This window comes from Chrysemys picta, chromosome 3 (assembly GCF_011386835.1).
Source record: "Chrysemys picta bellii isolate R12L10 chromosome 3, ASM1138683v2, whole genome shotgun sequence".
Taxonomy (NCBI): domain Eukaryota; kingdom Metazoa; phylum Chordata; order Testudines; family Emydidae; genus Chrysemys; species Chrysemys picta.
In genome coordinates this window covers 142,305,770-142,329,976 of record NC_088793.1, presented here as the reverse complement: position 1 = coordinate 142,329,976, position 24,207 = coordinate 142,305,770, and the positions used below count along the sequence as shown (strand labels likewise).

Below are 24,207 nucleotides of genomic sequence, written 5' to 3'. Positions count from 1 at the left end.
CAGCAGCTGTGCTCACATCAGTGATCCCAGCACACAAACAAGTAAGTACACAGAGACGTTTTCAAGGACATTTTAACACAGGTGAAGGAAGGGAATCCATGTAAATGGAGGACGACAAATCTGATAGGGAAATAAATTTTATTTTCAAGCTTAGAGGATATTTACAAAACAATGGGATGTATAAAAATATAAAAAAGTACTTGACAGTGTCCTTTTGAGGCTACAAATTTTACTTGAGCTTTTTCTAGCATCAACAAAGCACTATTTCTTGCATGAATGCAACTTCTTAATTCAAAACAGATTAATGATTATGTAGCACTGGGTACAAATTCATCTGGAGCAACTGATTATTATAACTCCAGGTTCTTAGTTAGTGACTTAAAGCTTAAAATTTAATAAAAAAGGTTTTAGGCTTTCATTAAAAAAGTTAGAGTGCAAGCTGTGCAATTCATTTCATGGCTTGTAAAATGTGTGTGATAACTATCAGAGTAATACAAATGTTCCAGTTATTTTTCATCTTAAGCATCAAGCCACAACAGGGTGTGTATTGCTACAGTATTGGCCCGTGCCATAGGTGTTCTGAGGCCTGAAGTATTTGACTCATCTTAATAGTGTAGCAGTGATCCTGGAATGCACATGCTTAATTTATTGCTATTAGAATATTGCTACTTAATTTTAAAATTCATTAGTTTTAAAATCATGGGTGAGGATTTTAAACAACATCTCCTACTGCTATGGAATTCACTATAGAAGGATTAGACAAAAAGGGCAACAAATTTGGAGCACACTTTTACTTCCAGTGTATGGGGGGGAGGGGAAATCCTCAACTTCCACTATCTGCTTCTAACCCCAGGAGTCCAAATGGCTTTAACAGTTTGTGCTCCAAAAGCCAATTTCAATTCTCATTTTGTTTTTAAACCTAAATTGGGAATACTGAATGGGTCTTATTTTGTGTTTTAAAATAGAAACAGACTTCACAGGGGTGGAGGGAGGGTAGTTAGGCCTCTTCATTTCATGGATACAACCCTCTCCTCCAACCCTAAGCACATAAGAATGGCCACACTAGGTCAGACCAAGGGTCCATCTTGCCCAATATCCTGTCTTCCTCCAGTGGCCAACGCCAGGTGCCCCAGAGGGAATGAACAGAACAGATAATCATCAAGTGATCCATCCCCTGTCGCCCATTCCCAGCTTCTGGCAAACAGAGGCTAGGGACATCATCCCTGCCCATCCTGGCTATAAGAATGGCCAAAAGCTATTGTGCTTTTCAAGCAACTGCCCTGCTTTAAAGATGTTTATTTAAATGTAATTGGAAGTCCTGAAATGCCTCAACTCAGAAGTGTTTGAAAGTCCAACCATATCTGAAGCACTACAATCATAAGAGGCCCGGTGCCCAAATTTCAGAGGTGCTAGAGAAATGATGGCAGCTAGAAGAGAAAGTGTCACTTCCCTCTCCAAGCCTGGATGTGACAATCTTTACAGGAAATTAGGCCAACACTAAGCCAATGATTTCACAGGTGATCAGGCCATTTCAAAAATTAAAACTACAATTGAATTAGCATACAAGCTGTTTCAATGCTCTCTGTGGAGGGACCAATCCTGAAATCTCCCCTCAATGAGGCCGCAAGGTTAAGGGGGCAGATTCTGTCTCCTACTACAATTCCTTTACACTCTTCCAGCACCACAAAAGGGAAAGGACAATCCCCTGGAGAATTCCCCAAATGCAGGAGTGGTACGGGCAGCTCTACTCACCCACCCTGATTTTGATAATTACAATTAAAAATATTTTAGTCAGCCTACAAAAACGTTACCTCACCTAGAAGAGTAAGGAGACCCCGAAAGGCTTCAATTACCTTTGCAACCAAAACCTACAGGATTTACATTTTAAAAAAATATAAGGACACTACCCAAAGCCAAGTTATTAGCTAGTTGGACCTATCTGGGAGATGCACAGCCTTGCATCAACTCCCAATAATACATGGCTGAAATTTCATCAGAAACTCACAACTTTAAGTAAATGGAGACCTCCATTTAATATAGCGGGCATAAGGCTTTCTTCTTGAAACATGGCCGACTTTAACTGCCCAACTATCTTCCTGCACCATCATTTCAGAAGGAAACTTCTGCTTCCCTCTCCATTTGGCCACAGTTCTCAAGATGTGGCTAGGTATGTTTAAACGGAAGTTTCTGTTAAGAAGCTGAATTAAGAGTTGGGTTTAGAATTCCTAATTCAGTTTCATAATCTGTAAAGTTAGGAAGTGGGGAAGGGGTGGAATTGCAGGTTAAAGACTGGAAGGCTGAAATAGGAGGCAATGCCTCTTCCTCCTGTTAGTTCATGAATCCAGCTGCCCCGTTGGCAACAGTTTGTGGCGCAACGGCCCCTTTAACTCATGCTCAATTTTGATTTTTTCAGCAGGACTCCTAATTTAGTTTGTTCAACAGAAAATGAGGATTGAGAGTTGCCATCAGGCCACAAACTACTGCAGACAGGCTGAGTCCGGGGAACCTAAAATGAACATAAAATATGTTTTTCAAAGTTATTCAAAACAGTAGAGGAAAAGTGTTTATACTTTTCTTTACTATTTTGCATATCCTGCTAGAAACTATTTTTCCACCGTGGAAGGATATGCTACATAAAAGTGTGTATGCTATTTGTGCACTACTTTGGTGATTTTAAGACAAAACGCCTTTGATACACACCAAAGAGACATCCCAATCTTGCATATTAATGCACACCCTGTTGTGGTTTATTGCTCTATTGTAAGAGACAACGTTGAGGGCTACCACAGCTTTTTGATTGTCAGTTGGCATTCAACAGAAGTATGAAATCCGGTGTTACTGTCTTATCTTCAGACATCTGGAGAAAGATCCTTCAATTCTACCAGGGCAAAGAAAGTCAAGCATTCAACTGCTTAAAACAGCGGCAAACGAGCATGTTCCTTTACCTTTATTGTTTTTGCATACCTGTCAAACATTCAGTCTTTTAAATTAGTCCTACTCCAGCATTTTCTGTTGTGATTTGGTCAAGGTATACGGTTTTGATTTCTTTTTACAGCCTCTTTCCACAATGTACAAACTAGGAAAGTGGAGATGTATCTAAATACCAGAAAACAGTACTCTATGGCTTAGTAAATAAGGGACTAGGAAACCATAAAAAAATTGTTTCGTTATTGCATAGGCTACAAAAAACACAGAAAACTCACACCATGCATTCAGTCTGTATGCATTACACCTCAGTAACATCGTCCGTAACCATACAGCTAGTGAAATGTTACCCAAGTTGCTTATCCCATTGCCAGATCACATTTCATAGTTCAAGAAATTAGAGATGAAGAAAAACTTGTTAGGTCATTTTGCTCATCCACCTGCCAGTGCAGGATCCTTCATGGTTTTGTAGATTGAATCATCTGAACAACATTCAAAGAGCAATATCTGTCCAGAAAAGTATCAACATCAGTTTCTATCTGAAGCTCCCTTCTGTAATGAAGTTAGCATGGTGAATATTAAGGGTCTTCTTCCATATCATCTGGATTCGGGGCCATAATGAAATGTTTGGGGTACACAAGGTTGTGTTCATAAGCATGTTCTTCCCAGCGAGCATCATCACTCTCATGGGTAATGTAACGCTCTCCAATGCGAGTTTCAAACTCTCTAAGGTCAAGCCAAGTCTGATAATCCTTTAAAAAAATTAAGGTGAATGGTTTATGAAACCCATGGCAGCACAACAGTCATAAATATCCAGTTAGCAATTCAATACTTTCACTTTAATGTGACTAGGTGACTACAGACAAAAAGATATAGTGCAAACCCAAACAGGATTAGGTTCACCTGAAGGGGCTTGAGTTGAAATAAATTAAATCCTTCTGGTTTCAGTAAAAGTACTACACCTCTACCTCGATAGAACGCTGTCCTCGGGAGCCAAAAAATCTTACCGCGTTATAGGTAAAACTGTGTTATATTGAACTTGCTTTGATCCACCGGAGTGCGCAGCCCCGCCCCCCGAGCACTGCTTTACCGCATTATATCCGAATTCGTGTTATATGGGTAGCGTTATATCGAGGTAGATGTGTATTACGTACAATTTACGAAAATGTAATGATTCCAAGACACATATCTGAAAAATGTCTGTAAAAATGCTGTCCTTTCAGTTGAAATACTAATTCCATCAAATCACTGAGTGGGTTTTCCAGAGTTCTCTTGTCTGTCTGTGTGCAAAATTGTGAGATTATGTAGTTGTCAGAGATCAGAAAGTAGAAGGTACCCGAGTGAAAACTGAACCAACACTTTCCTTCTACAAACACGCTTCACCTCATCTTGCCTCTTCTAAAATGATAGTATATATCATGGTATACATTCTGCTTTCATTCTCTACTTGAGAACAAATAGCATCCCACTCTGCCATTTATTTGAGGTGGAGTTGAGTGTTGATAATTGGCAATACTAAAGGAATGAACTCTCCACACCACTGCCAGATAGACAGTAAAGAGTAAAAACAGAGAAAAATTAACAGTATCATAGAGAACAGGAAGGCAAGGTAAGATTCTGAAGGGCAGGGGGAAAGAACACATAAGGAGATGGGGAGATAGGAAGGACGCAGCAGGTAAGCATAGTCAATGAGGCTTGGTTCTCTCTCATATTAGATTAATTCTAGTTGCCATCTTCGTGGATGTGCATTGTAAGATATTTTCATAATGTTGCGGTAAAAACAATTTAGAGTTACAAAGTTTACAAAGCCTTTGAGCTACTTAATTTAAAATGTGATTCACTTAAAGGACATAGTTACGTACCGCTTTTATAGAAAATAAGGTGGGCAATAGCTCTTACCTGTAGCCACGGGTGACTAAGAGATTTGTCAACACTGTAACGCTTTCTCATCTTCACTTGAAGCAAATTGTTTATTAAATCAATGGCTGGGGCGGGGGAAAAGCCACAGAACAAACAAATTATCAAAAATTCTACAGTATAAATACAAATCTGTCATCTCTAATGTAGTTTACATGTAACTCAAATGTAAGTGTTACCTAAAATATATACACAATGTATACTGTGTGAATCTTAGCCAAGCCAATGGTCTTTACAATAAGTTTTAACTCATGTTAGGAGAAAGCCAGAAAGGTAGTGTTTTGTTTGTTTTTAAAAAAAAACACTAAAAACCGAGTTTACTGATTTACTCCAAATTGAGTTTATTGATTTCAAATTTACTGTTAAAAATAATGTACTTATGTGAGGGTGAAATCCTAGTCCGACTGAAGTCAATGGAAGCTTTGCCAAAATTGGTCCTAAATTAAAAGGGGTAAAGTTTTCAAAATGACTGGGGTACTTAAGAACCTAGGTCTCATCAGAAGTCAATGAGATTTAGGCTCCTCAGCCAGTTAGGCTCTTTTGAAAATTTGATCTTACATCTTTTTAAAGTGCTCTCTCTTAACAGTAAGTTCCCACCATTACACACTACTATCAGACATCCCTCCAGGTCTTAAGTATATACACCACTTATTTTATTATCATCGTGAATTTCACAGCTAGAGCTAGGCCCATGCTAAAACCCCAGGTCTGAACAACCTTGAAGTCTGCTAACATTTGGATCCAGATCTGAATATCTTCACTCACCCCTATTTCGTTATTGCACTGGACCAGAATGTTTGGATCCAGAATTCTAGTTATACACCTCTACCTCAATAGAACACTGTCCTTGGGAGCCAAAAAAATCTTACTACGTTATAAGTGAAACCGCGTTATATCGAACTTGGTTTGATCTGCCGGAGCGCGCAGCCCCCCCCCCAGAGCGCTGCTTTACCGCGTTCTCTCCAAATTCGTGTTATATCGGGTCACATTAGATCGGGGTAGAGGTGTATGCATGCCTATGTTTCAAGCTATCAGTCCCAACATACAGCCATGCCAGATTTAACTTGTCATTAGTTTTCATGAAGAGTACACATCTTTACTTCCAGCCCACCACTTTCTACACCCAGCACAAAAGTTACCTAAACCCACATTTGGTGTGTTCATACAATAAGCCATTATGTCAAGTTCTATCAACAGCTTTCTGAAATCTAGTTATATCTATTGGTTCTCCCTTTTCTCTAGACCAATTGTTAAATGTAATCCCATTTGACATTGTTTATCTTTCACAAATTCATGCTGGCTCACACCTATTATGTTAGCCTTTAACCAAAGAGTCATTCAGCTGTCAATTTTCACATTTCTGTCTGAATCAAACTCGTAATGCAATTCAAAAATACCTGAATTCCAAAGAATTAATGTATATAAAATGCTATAAAAAATAAGATCCCAAAAAGCAAAAGCTCTCTTGAATTTCTTTACCTTCACTAGAAATTTCCTTCCAGGGGTTTGGTGGATACATAAATGCTGCATTTTGGATTTGGTCATTTATATCTTCATCCTCATTAAATGGGAATGTACCACTAAGGCTCACATAGACAATTACTCCCACTGACCACATATCCAGCGAGCGATTGTAACCTTTACTCCGGAGCACCTCAGGAGCAAGATAAGCAGGGGTTCCAACCACAGAGCGCCTGAAAGACTTTTCGCCTATGATGCGCGCAAAACCAAAGTCACACAGCTTCACCTGTAAATAAATACAGTACTGTTAACTGAAAAATCTCTGGAAGATCTCACAGAGGAGCAACTGTCCAAACAAAAGTATGGTATCAGGCATTACATTTGCCATCATTTAATTATTGCTTGCACTGGACAAATTGAAGCAAAAAGCAATTAGTCCTATTCCTTCAGTGAGGTCTCCCTTTACATACTTGACTTTGGAAACTTACTAGCAAACTTGAGAAAAAACAAACAGTAACCTCTTCTGTAACTGTTGTTCTTTGAGATGTGTTACGTGTGTCCATTCCACTTCACTGCACATGTCTAACCCACTTCAGGTATGTGCACACCCACTGCACCAGAGACAGAGATTTGTCTCAGAGTGGTACCTGTCGGGGCAACACATGCACCCTATGCTGCCTTGTGATGGCATAAAGCGTGGAGCCGCCCCACAGTCCTTCGGTTCCTTCTTACTGGAGAGACTCTTGTTATAGAGGGGAAGGGTCATAGAATAGACACGTACAACACATCTCGACAAACAACAGTTACAGAAGAGTTTTGTAACCATTTTGTCTTGCACACGCCCATTTCACTTCAGGTGATTCACAAGCAGCTCAATCTGGAGGTGCATTTCGGAGTCTACCTGAAAAACAACTGAAGGACTACTTGTCCAAACTAGGCGTTCTCCGGAATGCTGAGATACAGAACAATGAGTTGTAAAGGTGTGTGCCGATAACCAAGTTGCAGTCCTACAAATGTGCATTACAGGCACTTGAGCTAAAAAACCTGCAGAACTGCCGAGATCTTGCCGAATGTGCTACTACCCTGCTTGTCAGGGTTATATTGGCAATGTCACAACACATATGCAAGAGGAAATCCATGATGAGATTCTCTGTGCTGAGACTACAAGGGCCTTCATCCTGTCTGCAACTGCTAAGAATAGTTGGGATGACAACCTAAACAATTTGGTTCTGTCCAAATAAATACCTAACGCCTTTCTGACATCCAAAGTATGGAGCGGCTCTTCATCCTTATTGGGGCTTAGGAAAGAAAGTCGGTAAATTATATCACTTGATTGAGATGGAATTCTGATATTACTTTAGGCACAGTTTTCGGATGTGGACGTAACTTTTCCTTATAAAAGGCTGTGTAAGGAGGGTCAGCTACCAAGGCTTGTAATTCCCCCACTCTTCTCTTTCATGGACAGATTAAGTAAAGAGCAGGTTGCCATCGGTTCAAAGCGTTGACCCATCAACTTTGTTAACACCAGATTTGAACCCCAGGGATATAACCACCTAGGGATATAACCTGTCCAGATCCTTTAAGAACACTGGCCAGTGATTGGAAAGTGGAAACTGGAGATAGCTCCCAGGTAAACCAGGATGGTACTAATGGATAGGACTTGTTGTTTCAGGCAGAACAAGTAATCCAAGACATGGTGGGAAGAGGCCCAGACTGGAAAACATCTTTCTGCTATAACGGTAAGGAAAATCATTTCCACTTCAACAGAAAAGTACATTGACTAGAAGGTTTTCTGCTATTCAGGAAGATGTTTTGTACATTCTCTGAACACTCCGCCTCTTAAGGCATTAACTATGGAGCATCCAAGCCATAAGATGGACAGCAGACAGGTTGTGATGCAGGAGTCAACCGTGGTCCTGCAAGATCAGGTTGGGTTCTGATGGTAGTGTCAAAAGAGCCCTGACACAGAGGCTCTGCAGACTGGAGAAAAAATGGTTACCTACCTTCCGTGACCATTGCTCTTTGAGATGTGCTGCTCATGTCCATTCCATTCTAGGTGTGCGCTTGCCCATGTGCCTGGTCGTCAGAGATTTTTGCCTTAGCGGTATCCATAGGGTCGACAGTGGCACCCCCAGGAGTGCCATGCTCATGTGCTGGTATATCAGGCACTGCTGACCTTATACCCGCCCAGTTCCTTCTTGCTGGAAACTCCAGCAGGGGGGCAGGACAATGGGTAATGGAATGGACACAAGCAACACATCTTGAAGAACAGCCATGAAAGATAGGTAACCGTTTTTTCTTCTTCGAGTGCTTGCTCATGTCGATTCCATTCTAGGTGACTCACAAGCAGTGCCAATGGAGGTGGGCTCAGAATTCACGGTCTTGCAGCACTACCCTGCCAAAGCCAGCATCGTCCCAGACCTGCTGGGTAAGCACATAATGGGACGCAATCATGTGGACAGACAACCAGGTAGCAGCTCTACAGATCTCTTGGATCGTCACCTGAGCCAAGAAGGCTGCTGATGACTAAGGCTGCGAGTTTGTCATGGAGGTCATGGATTCTGTGACCTCTGGAGTGGCTACTGCCCCACTCCCCAGCAGCAGCAGGAGTTTGGGTGTGGAAGGGGGCTCAGGGCTGTGGGTTGGGGCACAGGAGGGGATGAGGGCTCTGTGCAGTGCTTACCTCGGGGCAGGAGGGCACTCCTTGGAAGCAGTGACATCCCTCAGCTCCTAGGGAGAGGCACGGCCAGGAGACTCTGCATACTGGCTCTGCCTGCAGGCACCGCCCCCATAGCTCCCATTGGCTGCAGTTCCCGGCCAATAGGAGCTGTGGAGCCAGCGCTCAGAGAAGCAGTGTGCAGAGCTGCATGGCCATGCCTCCACCTAGGAGCCAAGGGATGTCGCCACTTCCGGAGAGGTGTGGGGTCAGATAGGGAGCCTGTCAGCTCCGCCAACCCCTCCTTCTCCCAGCACCAGTGTCCCCTCAACCCCCCGTGGCGAGCTGCGCCCCACCCCCCAAGATTTAGTCAGGGGTATATAGTACAAGTCATGGACAGGTCACGGGCCGTGAATTTTTGTTTACTCACCATGACCTGTTCATGACTTTTACTAAAAATACCTGTGACTAAAACATAGCCTTACTGATGATGCTCGCACTCTAGTCAAGTGAGCCTTGACTATTGTGGGTGGAGGCATATTCGCCTGCTCATAGCAGTATCAGATGCAGGCTGTGATCCAGGATGAAATCCTTTGAGCAGACACTGGGCAACCTTTCATCCGGTCTGCCACTACAACGAACAGCTGTGTTGATTTGCGAAACAGCCTTGTCCTGTCAATATAGAAGGTCAGTGCCCTCCTGACGTCCAGGGCATGTAACTTGTGCTCCTCCTCGGATTTATGGGGCTTCAGAAAGAAGACCGGTAAGAAAATGTCCTGGCCGGTATGAAACTGGGAAACCACCTTGGGCAGGAACGCTGGATGCGGCTGCAACTGGATCCTATCTTTGTAGAACACCCTATAGGTGGTTCTGACGTGAACGCCCTGATCTCAGACACCCTGTGAGTGGACATAATCACCACCAGGAACGAAACTTTCCAGGAGAGAAGGAGAAGAGGGCAGGAATCCAGAGGTTCAAAGAGAGGTCCCATGAGCCTCGACAGCACGAGATTCAAATCCATGGGGACAGGGTCCCAGACGTGAGGGTAAAGACACTCCAGACCTTTCACGAACCAAGCCATCATGTCATGAGTGAAGACTGACCTGTCTTGGAATGGTGGGTGGAAAGCCGAAATAGCAGCCAGATGGACCCTAATCGATGACAGGGACAAGCCCTGAAGTTTGAGGTGCAGAAGATAATTCATGATAACCTGCAGTGAGGCCTGTTCAGCTCGGACATGTCATTCCAAAGCCCAGCACATTAACCTTTTCCACTTTGCCAGGTAAGTTGCCCTAGTGGAGGGTTTTCTGCTATCCAGCAAGACCTGTTGCATCCGGTTCGAGCACTCCCGCTCTTCTGCATTCAGTCATGTAGTAGCCATGCCAACAAGTGCAACTCCTTCAGGTTTGGGTGCAAGAGACTGCCGTGGTCCTGGGACAGCAGGTCTGGCCAGAGAGGGAGCCGCAGCGGCACAGCTACTGAAAGGTCCAGCAGCATGCCGAACCAGTGCTAGTGAGGCTACTCGGGGGCTATCAGGATAACCTTTGTTCTGTCCTGTTTGATCTTCACGAGGACTCTGTGGATTAGCGGCACCAGCGAGGTGTAGTACATTAGGGCTACGGATCATAGGACCAGGAAAGCATCTGACAGGGAATCCCTGTCCATCCCCCGGAGTGAACAGAACACGTGGCACTTCCTGTTCTGACGGGACGCGAACAAGTCCACCTGGGAGGTCCCCAAATGGAAGATCATACTGGCTGCCTTCGGATGGAGCGACCACTCATGGCGAGACAAGAAGGTCCTGCTGAGGTGATGTGCCAGCACTTTCCTGGTTCCGGGCAGGTGCGCGGCTATCAGATGAATAGCATGCGGCACACAAAATTCCCAAAGGCTGAGAGCATCTTGGCAAAGGGCTGACGACCTGGCTCTGCCCTGCCTGTTGATGTAATACAGCACAGCGGTATTGTCCATGAAGACCTGTACTACCTGGTCCCTCAGGTGGGCAAGAACGCCTAGCAGGCCAGATGAACTGCCTTTAGCTCCCTCCTTGACATGGATGTGAAGGGCCAGATCATCCCACAGCCAGTGACCTTGAGTGCTGAGCTCACCCAGATGCACTCCCCAGCCCAGGACCAAAGCATCTGAGACTAGGGTCAGCGACAGGGACGGGGCCGCAAAGGCAACATTCTCCAACTCTACAACCACCACTCTAGGGACGACAGGATGTGATCCAGCATCTTGACTACCCGGTCTAGATCGTGTCTGCTGGGGGTGTAAACTGATGCCAGCCGCGCTTGCAAAGGCTGGAGGTGGAGCTGGGCATGACTGACCATGTATGTACAGGCGACCATGTGGCCCAACAACTGCAGGCAGGTGTGAGCCGTGGTGAGCAGGTGGTTCTTCACGTGGGAGACCAGGTCCGACATGGCCTGAAAGTGAGCCTCCGGAAGAAAGGAGGTTCACATGGAGTCGAGAACTGCCCCGATGAACTCTATTCATTGAGCTGGCCTTAAGATGGATTTTTTTCTCATTTATCAACAGGCCCAGGTCGCGGCAGGTAGAACGCACCAGATCAAGGCTCCTTTGTAGTTGTTCCCGGGACCTGCCCTTGATGAGCCAGTCATCGAGATATGGGAAGACCTGGACTCCTTGACGTCTCAGGTAAGCAGCCACTGGCGCCATACATTTTGTGAAGACCCTTGGAGCCGATGAGAGGCAAAAGGGTAGCACTGTAAATTGGAAATGGTGTTTGTCCACTATGAAATGGAGGAACCGTCTGTGACCTTGGAATATGGAAATAGGTATCCTTCAAGTTGAGGGCAGCGTACCAGTCAAAGAGAGGTTACAATTTGTTGTTTTCTGTTTTTATTTTCTTTACCCGAAATAAGCAAACAGCAAAGCATAAAAATAAGCGCCAGTAAACAACTGCAAAATGAGAGCTGGCCAGATTGGAGGCAGAAGAAAAAGAGAAAGGATAGATGCTAATACCAGAAGTGGCAGTTAGAAAATGTTAAAAACCCTAAGCTGAAGCCACCCAGAGAAGAGCCGTGGAGCTAAGGCAGCAAGAAGTTGAGAGTCATGGAGCTGAAAGACCGAGGCGGAGGAGGAGAAGAAGGAGAAGAAATACAATCTGGAACTGTTAGAAAAACATAGAAAGATCTCAGAGTCCCCAACACCTCCCTCCACTCAATGAAGCCTCAGCTAGGACCAGTTATGTCCTGCATACAAAGAGACAGGTTGCATTCACGAGTACTTCACCACTTTTGAAAAGCTATGTGAAGTTCAACAGAACCAGGATAACCTAGCATCTGCTGGAAAAAACAGGGATAGGAGAAATCAGACCAAGACACAATGGGTATTCTGTTGTTGACAAGGCAGTCAAATAGACTCCTTGGAATTTCCAGGCTGTCTAGAAGAACCCAGCAAAGAAGAAAAGCAAGGAGGTGGAGGTTTCCTCCTACCATTTTTCTGGAATTACTCTGTGGGAATTCTATACCACTGAGTACGCACAGAATTCATGTCCCCTGCAGATTTCTTTGCTTCCCCACAGAAAAATTACTTGTGACGGGGAAAACAAAGGGAAGCCACAAAGGCAGTTACACATCCATCCCCAGTGAGGGCCTGTCTTTGCAGGAACCCGGAGCAGCAGACAGAAAGGTAAATCACAGGGGCACCCCAGCCGGTGGCTCCTACCCTGCGCTGGGCTCAGCGGCTAGTCCCAGCTGGGCTGGGGAAGGACAGGATTTCCTCGTCCCCTGCAAGAAGCGGCCAGGAGTCAGACCCATCCCCAGAAACCTCCCCAACTGCATGCACCCCTTACCCCCACACACAGTTCTCAGCCGTGGCAGGGAAGGGTCACTACGCAGGGAGCTGCTCCCCCGGCTGCCCAACCCCCCCAAGCATCTGGATCCCCATACCCGGACCCCCCACCCTGCCAAGCCTCACCACCCCCCGCACCCAACACCCCCCCTGCAGAGCCTTACCCCCCTGCATTTGGAACCCTCCCACACCAACCCTCCTGTGTCCAGACATCCGCCAAGCCCCTCTCCCCTACATCCAGACCCCACCCCTGTACCAGACTACCCACTGCTGAGCCCCCTACACTCAAACCCCCACCCCCCTGCATCTGTGCCACCTCAAGCCTTGCACACCCAGACCCCCCCCCGCTGAGCCCCACCCCCCACTGAGCCCCAACCACCTTCACCTGGACCCCCCCCATCCCGCACAGTCCCATCCCCCCCACATTCCCTACTGAGCTGTCCACACCCAGACTGCCACACACAGAACCCTCTCACCCCACACCTGGACCCCCCCCAAACGTGGATCCTGATGGGCTGAGCCTGTTTGCCCCACACCCTGATTGGGGGCCAGTACTAGGCGTGAGAGATTCTGTCCCACTCACTATCTTGGTGCACCTGATGTGGAGGGGCAGGCTGCGGGGTGTTTCTGAGGCAGGGTCAGATGTCCTGTGTCAGGGTCAGATGCAGTCTCACTGCCAAGTCCATGTCCCCAGGGGTGGGGAAGCTGCAGGGTGGTTTCCCACCTCCATGCAGACAGTGACCTGTGCTCCCCACTGCCAGGCTGGAGCCTCCACATTTATTTATTGACAAATTAAAATATGCAGAGTTTTACAGAATTTTAATATTGTGCACAGAATTATTTTTTTGGTGCAGAATTCCCTCAGGAGTACTGAAACGATTGGTTTGTCTAGCCATGAAAAGTGGGCATCATTGGCACGACTAAGGGCAAAACTGTTTCTTTTTAGGGAATGAAGTGTAAATTCCTAATGATTTCAACGTTGCCCTGGAATTTCTGAGACTGCGAAGCTTCTCATCAATCTACTGAGAGAAGAGGATTCTCACAAGTGAGATTCTTTATAATCTGTTGGACTTCCTACGACAGACCCAAGGACTGAAACCATGAAAACCTGCACATCGTTTACAGTTGCCATGGCTCTGGCTCAGAATCCACTCCATCTAATCCAGCTTGGAGGGAGGTCCTGGCCAGGAGTTTGCTCTCTTCCAAGATGGACTGGAATTTCTGCCTGGCATCCTCTGGTAAATTGTCCGTGAACTTCAGAACATTGTCCCAGAGGGAGAATCAGCAAGGCCTAACGGTTACAGATACAAAACTGCAGGCCAGCCGTGGAATAAATCTTTCTACCAAAAAGGTCTTCTGTTTTCACTTTTTTATTTTTTTGGGATAGAAGATAGCCATCCCTGATGCACTCTTTCATTTATGGCTGAGACAACCAAGGAACCCAGTGAGGGATGGATGTAGAAATATTCATAGCACTGGAAAGGGTCATGGTACCCTCACTCAAGTCACTTGGCTGTCGATGGCAGAGAAGCATTTGCCACTACAATCTTGTGGGCTCTAGTATGATTTACAGACAGAGACACTGAGGAAGGTCCTGCTGTCCTCAGTATGTCCAGTCTATGGGAGCCCTCTTGAACCACCTTGACCTGGATGTCCAGAAAGAAACCAACCCTCTTTAGCAAATGGTAGGCCCTTTAGTCATCCTAAAGAAGCGATGACACCCCAGACATCACCGCCTCATCAAGTGATGAGGAGGAATGCAAAGAAGTCTGAGCTGGAGCTTCCTGTACCTCCCCAGGTGGAGGTTCTGGTATATGAGGATGCTCTTGGTCAGTATGAGCCTTGGTACTATGGGTAACATCCTGAGTCTCCTTATGGGAACTATCCCATCATCTGCTTGGGGATCTAGAGAGAGGAGAACCAGAGAGGATCTGATGGTGAGTTGAAAGTCCCATGAGTTTCATAAATCCATTGGTAGGGTATAGGACCCCACTCTCTACGAGCCCAAAGATCCAGATCCCTAGACTACCATGGGACCTCTGCCAGATTCCAGGAGCTGAATCCTCTAGAGAAAGGTGAGAAATGCCTTCTAGCCCTGGAGCGAAAGGCACATGAGCTTACCTTAGACTCCAAGGAGGAACCAAGTTGCCTGCCCAGAAAGATGCTGTGCCACACGGTGCCAATGTGCAGTATTATGTCTCCAGAGACATCAGTACTGGTGACAGCATGCTGGCTTGCCTCTTGATGGCACCAGGCAAGCAAGCACTGGAAGTCTGAAGCCAGACACAGTACCAATCTTACTTGCAGGTACATCTGATGAAGCCTGAGGCTCAATTGGTACCAGACGACTTGTCTCCTGCACTGCTGAAGAATGCAGTACTAAGAGGTGTAGCAGGTCTCACACCGTGGCATCTGCCTCCAGCGTCACTGGTACCAAGAGATTCTCCTGATGATTGTATTGCAGAGGTCAGCCTCAACGGTGCATGCACCGGAGTCAATGACCCTGGGTTAGACAAAGTCAGTATCCAGGAGCACCTCTTCCCCAAAGAGGCTCTACACTGCCCTCCAGCTTGCTTGCTGATAGACAGCACCAGTGATCTCGATCTTTTGGAGGAGGCTGGCTCTTTCAAGACACATTGTCCATGCTTCTTCCTTGTTACCAGGGAAGGGGAATAGCACAGAGTCTCCGCAATGTCTGGAGGGGCACTTCTGACAGAGGCAGAAGTACTTGATGTCCACCCCTTTGGTCCAAGCCTTGAAGTTTCTACAGATATGGGAACAGTCTCAGATGTGACCCTCACCGAAGCACTTTAGACTGCTGCAGTGAGGGTCACTTACCAGACTTCTCACAGCCAATGCAAGTCTTAAAGCCCAGGTACCAGGAGTTGGCAATCAGAACAAGCAAGAACTGACAATCTAAGCAAAACTAAGTTAAATAACAATAAAACTTTACTCTAAAGGCCTAACTATTGATAACTACACTAACTATATACAAGAAAAAAATCCCTGAAAAAGAGATTAGCAACCCTGCCAATCCTGGGTGGTTAGAAGGGACTGAAGAGGGTCAGGGGCAGCTCTGCCCTTTATATCATTGTGCAGCAGCATGAGAACACATGCACCACCCTGATAGGTACCAGTAAGGGAAAAATCTCTGACTCTGGCGCACTCGGTTGGCACATGCCTGAAGTAAAATGAACATGTGCAATCACTCAAAGAAGAACATCTATACTTATTCAATAAATCAGTACACAAAATACATAGATAAATCATAAGGTAACAATACAGGCAGCTCACATAATTCTAGTTATATTTTGGGTGAAAACATCAGTAATACTGTCCTATGACGGATCATTTTTAAGCTCTAAATTCTATATTTCTTCTTTAGTGGAACAGTGATTTAGGATGAAACATTTGTTAAATTTTCACTCACCTGAGGGAATGGTTCTGCTGATGCTAGTAGTACATTTTCTGGTTTTAAATCACAGTGCACAATATTCTTGAAGTGTAAATTTCTCAAAGCAACAAGTATCTACAAAAGGAGGACAGGTATTTTCAAAATGATTAGGACTGTAAGTGTCTAACCACCAAAGATCAGACACACAAAGTTGTACAATAATTTAGAACTGTACAGACTTCTCCAATTTGCTGTGCTTTCACATTGTGCAAGTGCTTTTTTTTCCCCTGATCAAAATCACAATTGTTAATTTTGTTTGGGGGAAGGCAGTTTTTGAATATTTTTATACCACACATGGACCGTTATGAAAACTTAATTTGAGGTGTCTCCTTTAAAACATAACCAATTACACCTTTGCTGCAGGATGGCTACCTTTAAATCTGCTATTGTGTGTCCAGGGAGGTTGAAGTGTTCTCCTACAGGTTTCTGTATATGGTAACCTCCCTGGACACACAATAGCAGATTTAAAGGTAGCCATCCTGCAGCAAAAAAACTTCAGGACCAGACTCCAAAGAGAAACTGCTGAGCTTCAGTTCATTTGCAAATTTGACATCATCAGCTCAGGATTAAACGAAGACTGTGAATGGCTAGCCCAGGGGTCGGCAACATTTGGCACGCATCTCGCCAGGGTAAGCACCCTGGCTGGCCGGGCCAGTTTATTTACCTGCTGATGTGGCAGGTTCAGCCGATCGCAGCCCCCACTGGCCGTGGTTCGCCGTCCCGGGCCAATGGGGGCGGCGGGAAGCCGCAGCCAGCACATCCCTCGCTCGCGCCGCTTCCCGCCACCCCCATTGGCCCAGTGGGGACCGCGATCGGCCGAACCTGCCGCGTCAGCAGGTAAATAAACTGGCCCGGCCCGCCACAGTACTTACCCTGGTGAGCCACGTGCCAAATGCTGCCAACCCCTGGGCTAGCCAGTTACAAAAGCAGTTTCTCCTCCCTTGGTGTTCACACCTCAACTGCTAGAAGAGGGCCTCATCCTCCCTGATTGAACTAACCTCGTTATCTCTAGACTGATTCTTGCTTGCATATTTATACCTGCCTCTGGAAATTTCCACTACATTCATCTGACGAAGTGGGTATTCACCCACGAAAGCTTATGCTCCAATACGTCTATAAGGTGCCACAGGATTCTTTGTCGCTTGTTAAAGCTTTGTCTTCTTTAAATAATGATTGAATCTAGGCAATACCTTGGGCTAATTTCTACTCACACCAGTTTAAGAAACCAAAATCTGGCCCCTCTTCTTCACAGAAGCAAACAGAGATGGAATACCAACCTGGGTGACCATGAACTTAGTGATTCGTTCTGGCAGCCGACTTTTCTCACTAGAAAGAATCATCTCCAGCATATCTCCATGCAACTTTTCCATCACAACAAACACCCGTTCTGGGGTTTCAAACATACATTCCAGGTTTACAATCCCAGGGTGGTGCAAATTCTAGAGAGTTACAACATTCACATGAAGAACAAAAGAGATACAGCATTGATTGAACAGTAGGAAAATTACACTTATACTAAGCTATAAAATCAGAAAGCATATATAAATGGAGAGTTAGGGATTAGAAACAAAGGGTATCAGGCAGAAGGCATTTCAAGGTGGCAAGATTTAACAAATGAAATGTGCCAATTGCCAATATTAAAGATTACTTTTGTCTGGAAAAGGAAACATCTGAAGTGGACAATTTTGTGTACGATACAATCAGACAAATATAAAGGAAAAGAGCAAAATGTTTGTATGGATTGATGGGCAAGTCATGCAATCAACAGAACAGAAGTCACATGAATTTCAGCTGCTGCTTCAGGGAGGCCCCAGAAAGCCTAAGTACATCTTCTCCCTGGGTCTGTGCTGGCAGTAAGTAGACAGCTGCCAACAATAAGCTGACAACTCTGCTTCCAGCTGCTCACAGACTCCCTGTCTTTCAATGCCCCCTCTAACAGCCGGGCTCAGTTTTCAAGGGTTGGGTCTTATGCCCAGCTTAGTAAAGCACTTAAGCACATGCCACATAAGCACAAAATCTTTTCCTTTGACAGGACGCAAAGCTCAAATGTGGATTTTATTTAAAATGTATTTTGTACCTGCAGAATGGCAACTTCATTGCGAAGCTGACTTTCCTGTTTTGTGGGGAATCTCATCTTATCAATGACTTTAATAGCCACATCCCTTCCAGTCTTCCTATGTTTTCCTAAAAGAAAAGCAGCACCACCCATCAAACAGCAGAAAATCATTCTTTAACAAAGTTACAGCCCTCTTTGTGGAAATGGGTACATTTTTCACAATCATAAATGTTAATACACATCTGAGTTGAAAACTGTAACTGTGATATGAATGCAATTATGACAGTAAGTACTCTCAATCCTGAAATGCAGGATTTTTCTGCAGCATAAATTTAAAGTGACTGTTGCTTTGCTGTCCAATCTGTGCATTGATATTATATATTAGGTGAAACTCACCCCATGCAGATGACCTGCAAAAGACCTATGCGCCAATAAGTCTCACATAAACCCATAAAATCCTATGCTGATGCTCAGGGTGGGATGGAAAAAGTTGTAAGGATTCCTCTCTCCTGTTGTCCCAGCAGCAAAAGGTTACTTCCACTGTCTGCCGGAATGTGCTAGAAGGCACATCCAGCTAATTCACTGGCTGGCACGCCATATGCCCAACAGGGTATAGTCTACATGAAGAGGGATATGGTAGCCCCAAGCAGGTGTGCTGCCATCTGAAAGCTCTAAATGACCGGTTAAGGAAAACAGGCTGATCCGGGGGGGCGGGAGGGGGGGTGCGTGCGCGCGCTATGTTTCACCTCAATGGAAAACATTATACCCTACACGGACAGGATGTCTCAAATGCTGATCGGGCAGCTGCCCACCCAGCACCCCAACCCATACTCAGTTGTTTCCTGTAATGTTAGAATTAATCCCTCAATGAAGAGGGCAGGTTAATGAGGTCAGACACAGAAGGACCTTAGGAATCTAACACACACATCAATATTAAATCTAGAATGAGATTGTAACAAAAACAAAAGGTAATGTCTGCTCAGTGAAAGTGCTGAAAACTCTTTTAGAAAAATGTATAAAATACACAGAAAAGTCCACAGCTATAGTGTAAGGGGCACAGAGAATACTACGGTGCACTGCTAGATAAATACTACAAGGAGGTCAAACTATTGCTATATAAACAACCTAGCTAGACCTCACCTGGAGTTCTGTATTCAGTACTGATGGTCATGGCTTAGTAATTGCTCCTGAAGGTTGTTGGATGGAGCAGTCAACATAACAATGTACCTGCCTTAAAGATTTATATGATGAATAAAAGGTTAAAAAAAGGCTTATTTCCACTGGACAAAACGAGTTAGACTTAATGGAGGCCTGACTGAAGTTCCAAATGGCAACAAAGTAGCCAGACTTCAATAATTGAAAAGTAAAAATAATTAAATCAGATTAGAAAAAACTAGTACAATGAAAAGCTTGCAATATATCCTGGGCTGATAGAAGAAATGGCATGAAGGTTGAAAGCCTTCCAAGGAGTTTAGGAGATCTGTTTTGAGGCATTCAGTATCAATACCAAATAAAACCCTTGGTTGACATATGGCAATTCTGAAAATGACATAAATTGTAGCCACCTGTACGGGTTAAAAATATATATATAAAATTAAAGGAAGAGGTTCTAGCTCCATTAAACATCAAATTATATCAAAATGCCACAGAAATAAAGTCAACAGTGGACTAGACATATTCCTTCTGGATACTGGACTTCATTAAAGAACATCAAACCAGGAGACAATATTTGGTTAAGTAAGGAGAACAGACTAGAGCTGTGCTCACACACAGGTGAAGGATTAACATTAAATACTGTAAATGGGTTCAAAATGGCTTTAAACATAGCCCTTTAATATGGTATTGCTGTCACATCTTACACCAGTAAGAGATCACCCAAATTTTCTCCCTAGCCCCACAACATTTTTTACACCTTTCAAAAATGAAAGGTAATGTGAATAGAGGGGCAAATAGAAATAAAAGCTAGATATCAATACACCTCTACCCAGATATAACGTGACCCGATATAACACGAATTCGGATATAACGCGGTAAAGCAGCACTCCGGGGCAGCGGGGCTTCGTGCTCCAGAGGATCAAAGCAAGTTCGATATAACGCAGTTTCACCAATAATGCAGTAAGATTTCTTGGCTCCCGAGGACAGTGTTAGATCGGGGTAGAGGTGTACTTCAAAATGTATTCAATTTTCAGTATCTACAAGTTCAAAATTTTGTCCTACATTCTGAAAAAAAAGCAAAAATTTCTCTCAGACCTAGAAATAATTAAACCAATAGGATGTTCTACGTGAAATTTTCTAAAATACGGGAACACAAAAATGAACCAAAAGTATTTTATTCACTACATGTTAAACTAGAAGGATGTAGATCCAAATTTTAAAATGAATAAGAATATTCTTATTTATGGTATAATGATTACCAGAACCAATCTGTGAACTGTTGGTAATAAATAGTGTAGCAGTGTCGGTTCCAGGATATTAGTGAGAGAAGGTAGATGAGGTAATACCTTTTATTGGACCAACTTCTGTTTGTGAGAGAGACAAGCTTTCAAGCTTACACAGAACTCTTCTTCTGGAGACAAAGAGCTCTGTAAGCTCAAAAGCTCGTCTCTCTTCATCAGAAGATGGTCCAATAAAAGATATTACCTCACCCAACTTTGTCTCAGCAATAAATAGATCAATGCAGTCAGAACGTAACGTAAAAATAAGACTATGGTTATATTCTCTTTTCTTGCTCTCCCATTTTCTTTGCGATTGTAGTATCTTAAATGTGTTACATCATACATGCATTTTTAAATGGTGGAGTGAACTAAAAAAGATTTTGGACAACTGCTTCATACAAGCATTAAACATATTGGCTTAAATAAGTATTGAATCAAGGAGTAATTGTACTAAACATCAAGAGGAGTTTCTATATGAAGAACAGTGTAATTATGGAAGTAGATCAAAAAATGATAAACGGGGAAACTGTCTAATTCTGTCACAATCTCTCTTTCCCACCCCACGCTCCCACCTTAAAAGAGAATCCTTACACAAAATGTCATGTTACCACTTTCCATGGAGTCCAGAAGCAAAAGAAATTTCTGTCAAGACTGGTGTACAGCTACCAGCCCATCAACTTATATCTCCATCACAAAATTTTCAGAGTAAGAAGAGTATTAATAGCACAATTAATATACAGAAGAATTAAAGTTTCAATGCTTTGTAGACAATGAAGGAAAAATGGAAAGGATGTTTTCTTTCTTTACATTGACCTTTAATTACTGTTCTTTTGCCTCCTTCCTTGCTTTCTGATCGGTGGAGTCTTAACAGGTAACAATGAGGGGGGATTTGATAGCTGCTTTCAACTACCTGAAAGGGGGTTCCAAAGAGGATGGATCTAGACTGTTCTCAGTGGTGGCAGATGACAGAACAAGGAGTAATGATTTCAAGTTGCAGTGGGGGAGGCTTAGGTTGGATATTAGGAAAAACTTTTTCACTAGGAGGGTGGTGAAGCACTGGAATGGGTTACCTAGGGAGGTGGTGGAATCTCCTTCCTTAGATTTTTTTAAGGCCAGGCTTGACAAAGCCCTGGCTGGGATGATTTAGTTGGGGATTGGTCCTGCCTTGAGCAGGGGGTTGGACTAGATGACTTCCTGAGGTCCCTTCCAACTCTGATATTCTACGATTCTGCTCTGGGAAGAGGAGACATGAAACGGAATAAAACTAGCAAGACTGTTCCGATGATTTTGTCTCGTTTCCAGAATTTCATTTGCTCATGATTTCACATTACAAATAATATGTTGTAACTTAAGCATTTTAACACAAAAGATTACAACAGCAGAGCTGTATGTCGTTGGGACAACTCAGATATGAGTAGATATATGAAATGTGACTGTAGCTAATATACGTACACTAGCCAACTACACCTCCAGCATGAGCACATATAAAGCAAAAGTTCACAGTAACTTACCTCCATATACAATGCCAAACTGACCGGAACCTAGGACCTCATCAGCAAAGATCTGATACACAGAGCTGATATCCTATTGCATGAAAGAGATAAGCCACAAACATTAGGAGCAATCAGAGAACGAATGTCCATTTGGAGATTCAATGATACTGGCTAAATTGTTAATCATGCTTTTAACAAATAGTTTGAAATTAAAGTTGCTTTGGTAATTTTAAAACTATGGGGCAGATTCAAAGCTGCTGTAAGTTGTCGTATCTGCCTCGTTGTATTTAACACTATCGTGACAGTAGAAAAGTATTCATTTTCTTTACTAACTGATATATATACATAACATACACTTATTATTCTGAACGTTGGTGAATATCTGCTATCTCATTTTTAAAAATTCCAGAACACACTGTTAGTTCAATCTGTTCTGGGTTCTAATAAAAACAGTCAAACAAAAGGTTAAAAACCTGTCTACTAACATTAATTATTTTTCACTCAAATCTCCTGCCCGTAAGTAAAGGAAAATATAAAAAATTAAGCCAAAGTATTTGGAGTATTATTGCATCACCTATAAATGTATTTTTCCCTTTGTGTGTGTCTCTCATTAGTTTGGAAAAGAAATAAAAGGGAAGGAACTTTCTCTCAGGAAATTCTAGTCATTGTATTACATATGATGACACACACTTACCAAAATATCAATGATGTCAATAAGGGAGACTGCTTTTATGTACCTAATGAGAATAGAGAGTTCCATGGCTGTAAAACCTTTAGGTGTTTTACCTTGACCGTTTTATGAGCATTCTTTCTTACTATCAATTGCTTTAAAAGAGTTTGGGTACATAATACCATTTTTGCACATGACTCACCACATTCTCCTGGATCTGGCAATTTGAAACAGAGATGCTGAGAGATAACTCCTCTGCAATAAGAAGGAAAATATAATACTATAAGAGAATAAAAAGTCAAGTTTTGTTACTGGTTAAAAATCATTTAACAGACTTCTAGCAATGTAGCTAGGGTGAAAAGCTGTGCACTGGTGTTCTGCAGGAAAAATATATATTCAGACTCAAAAGTCATATGTTGATTTAGACAAACTGGTCTGGATTTTGTTTTGTGAAGCAATAGTTTGGGATTAGTAAAATGCCAAAACTGATGGGAAAAGAGGTAAAAAGATTAGAACAATTTGTACAAGGCCAGGAGCTGGAAACTGAAGATGAAAGTAATTTGCCTACTACATCGTAAATTGCAGCAATTCTCTGGTAGCGGTACAGAAAAGTAATCAAGTGACAAAGTAAAACAGATCATTTATCTTAACCAAAAGGAATTGTTAGCTATCTGCAGAGTTAAGGAACTTATATGTAATTGAGTAGGTAAATATAAGCAACTAAGAAGGAAAATATAAAGTCAAGCAAGATACAGACGAGCATGATAATTTAGAAAATATTGTCTGTGCGAGTTCTATTCTAAATGTTGGTTTTGTACATCTGCTGTAGGGGGACATAATTCTGCTAAATTTGAGAGCAAACCTGGAAGGTTGATCAGAGACCTCTTCAAGTAAAAGAAGCAGACATGGAAGTTGAGAACACACAACATTTCTACTGTAAGTCTTCAGCAGAGACCCAACTTTGACATGAAGTTTAACCTCAATGTACAAGGCAAGAAAATAGACAAAACATAGCAACAATTGCCTTTTCCTTTGACTTCAGGTTGGAGTCAAGCTTCTCAACAAAAGGACAAAGACTAATCTGCCAAGTGAATTTTCACACTATGCTGAACAAATCCCTGGACAATATGAATGTCAGGCATATGTCAAACCAGAAAGAGCCTTGAACTCTAGGAACACAATTCCAGAGCACAAAGAGAAAGCCTGTTGCTTCCTCTCTTGCCATCAATGCTCCATCCTCAAATCAAGGCTCTACAGAACTGGCATGGTAACAAATAACTCACTGGGATTAGGTTTCTCTGAATATTGCACCAGAACCTCT

The 24,207-nt window shown here is 43.5% G+C and overlaps 1 protein-coding gene across 3 annotated transcripts in view; it reads right to left on the bottom strand.

Moving 5' to 3' along the window:
- Positions 1 to 121: 121 nt before the first annotated feature.
- PRKD3 (protein kinase D3) overlaps positions 122 to 24,207 on the bottom strand; it is an 84,411-nt gene continuing 60,325 nt past the window's right edge. For all 3 annotated transcript variants that reach the window (XM_005296239.5, XM_065589192.1, XM_065589193.1), the window contains 8 exons: positions 23,089 to 23,141; positions 22,235 to 22,307; positions 18,310 to 18,416; positions 17,510 to 17,671; positions 16,209 to 16,307; positions 6,322 to 6,589; positions 4,825 to 4,910; positions 122 to 3,677 (listed from right to left, as the gene is read on the bottom strand). In XM_005296239.5, the coding sequence (XP_005296296.1) occupies positions 3,504 to 3,677; positions 4,825 to 4,910; positions 6,322 to 6,589; positions 16,209 to 16,307; positions 17,510 to 17,671; positions 18,310 to 18,416; positions 22,235 to 22,307; positions 23,089 to 23,141 (1,022 nt within the window). In that variant the 3' untranslated portion in view covers positions 122 to 3,503. The remainder of the gene's footprint in view (positions 3,678 to 4,824; positions 4,911 to 6,321; positions 6,590 to 16,208; positions 16,308 to 17,509; positions 17,672 to 18,309; positions 18,417 to 22,234; positions 22,308 to 23,088; positions 23,142 to 24,207) is intronic.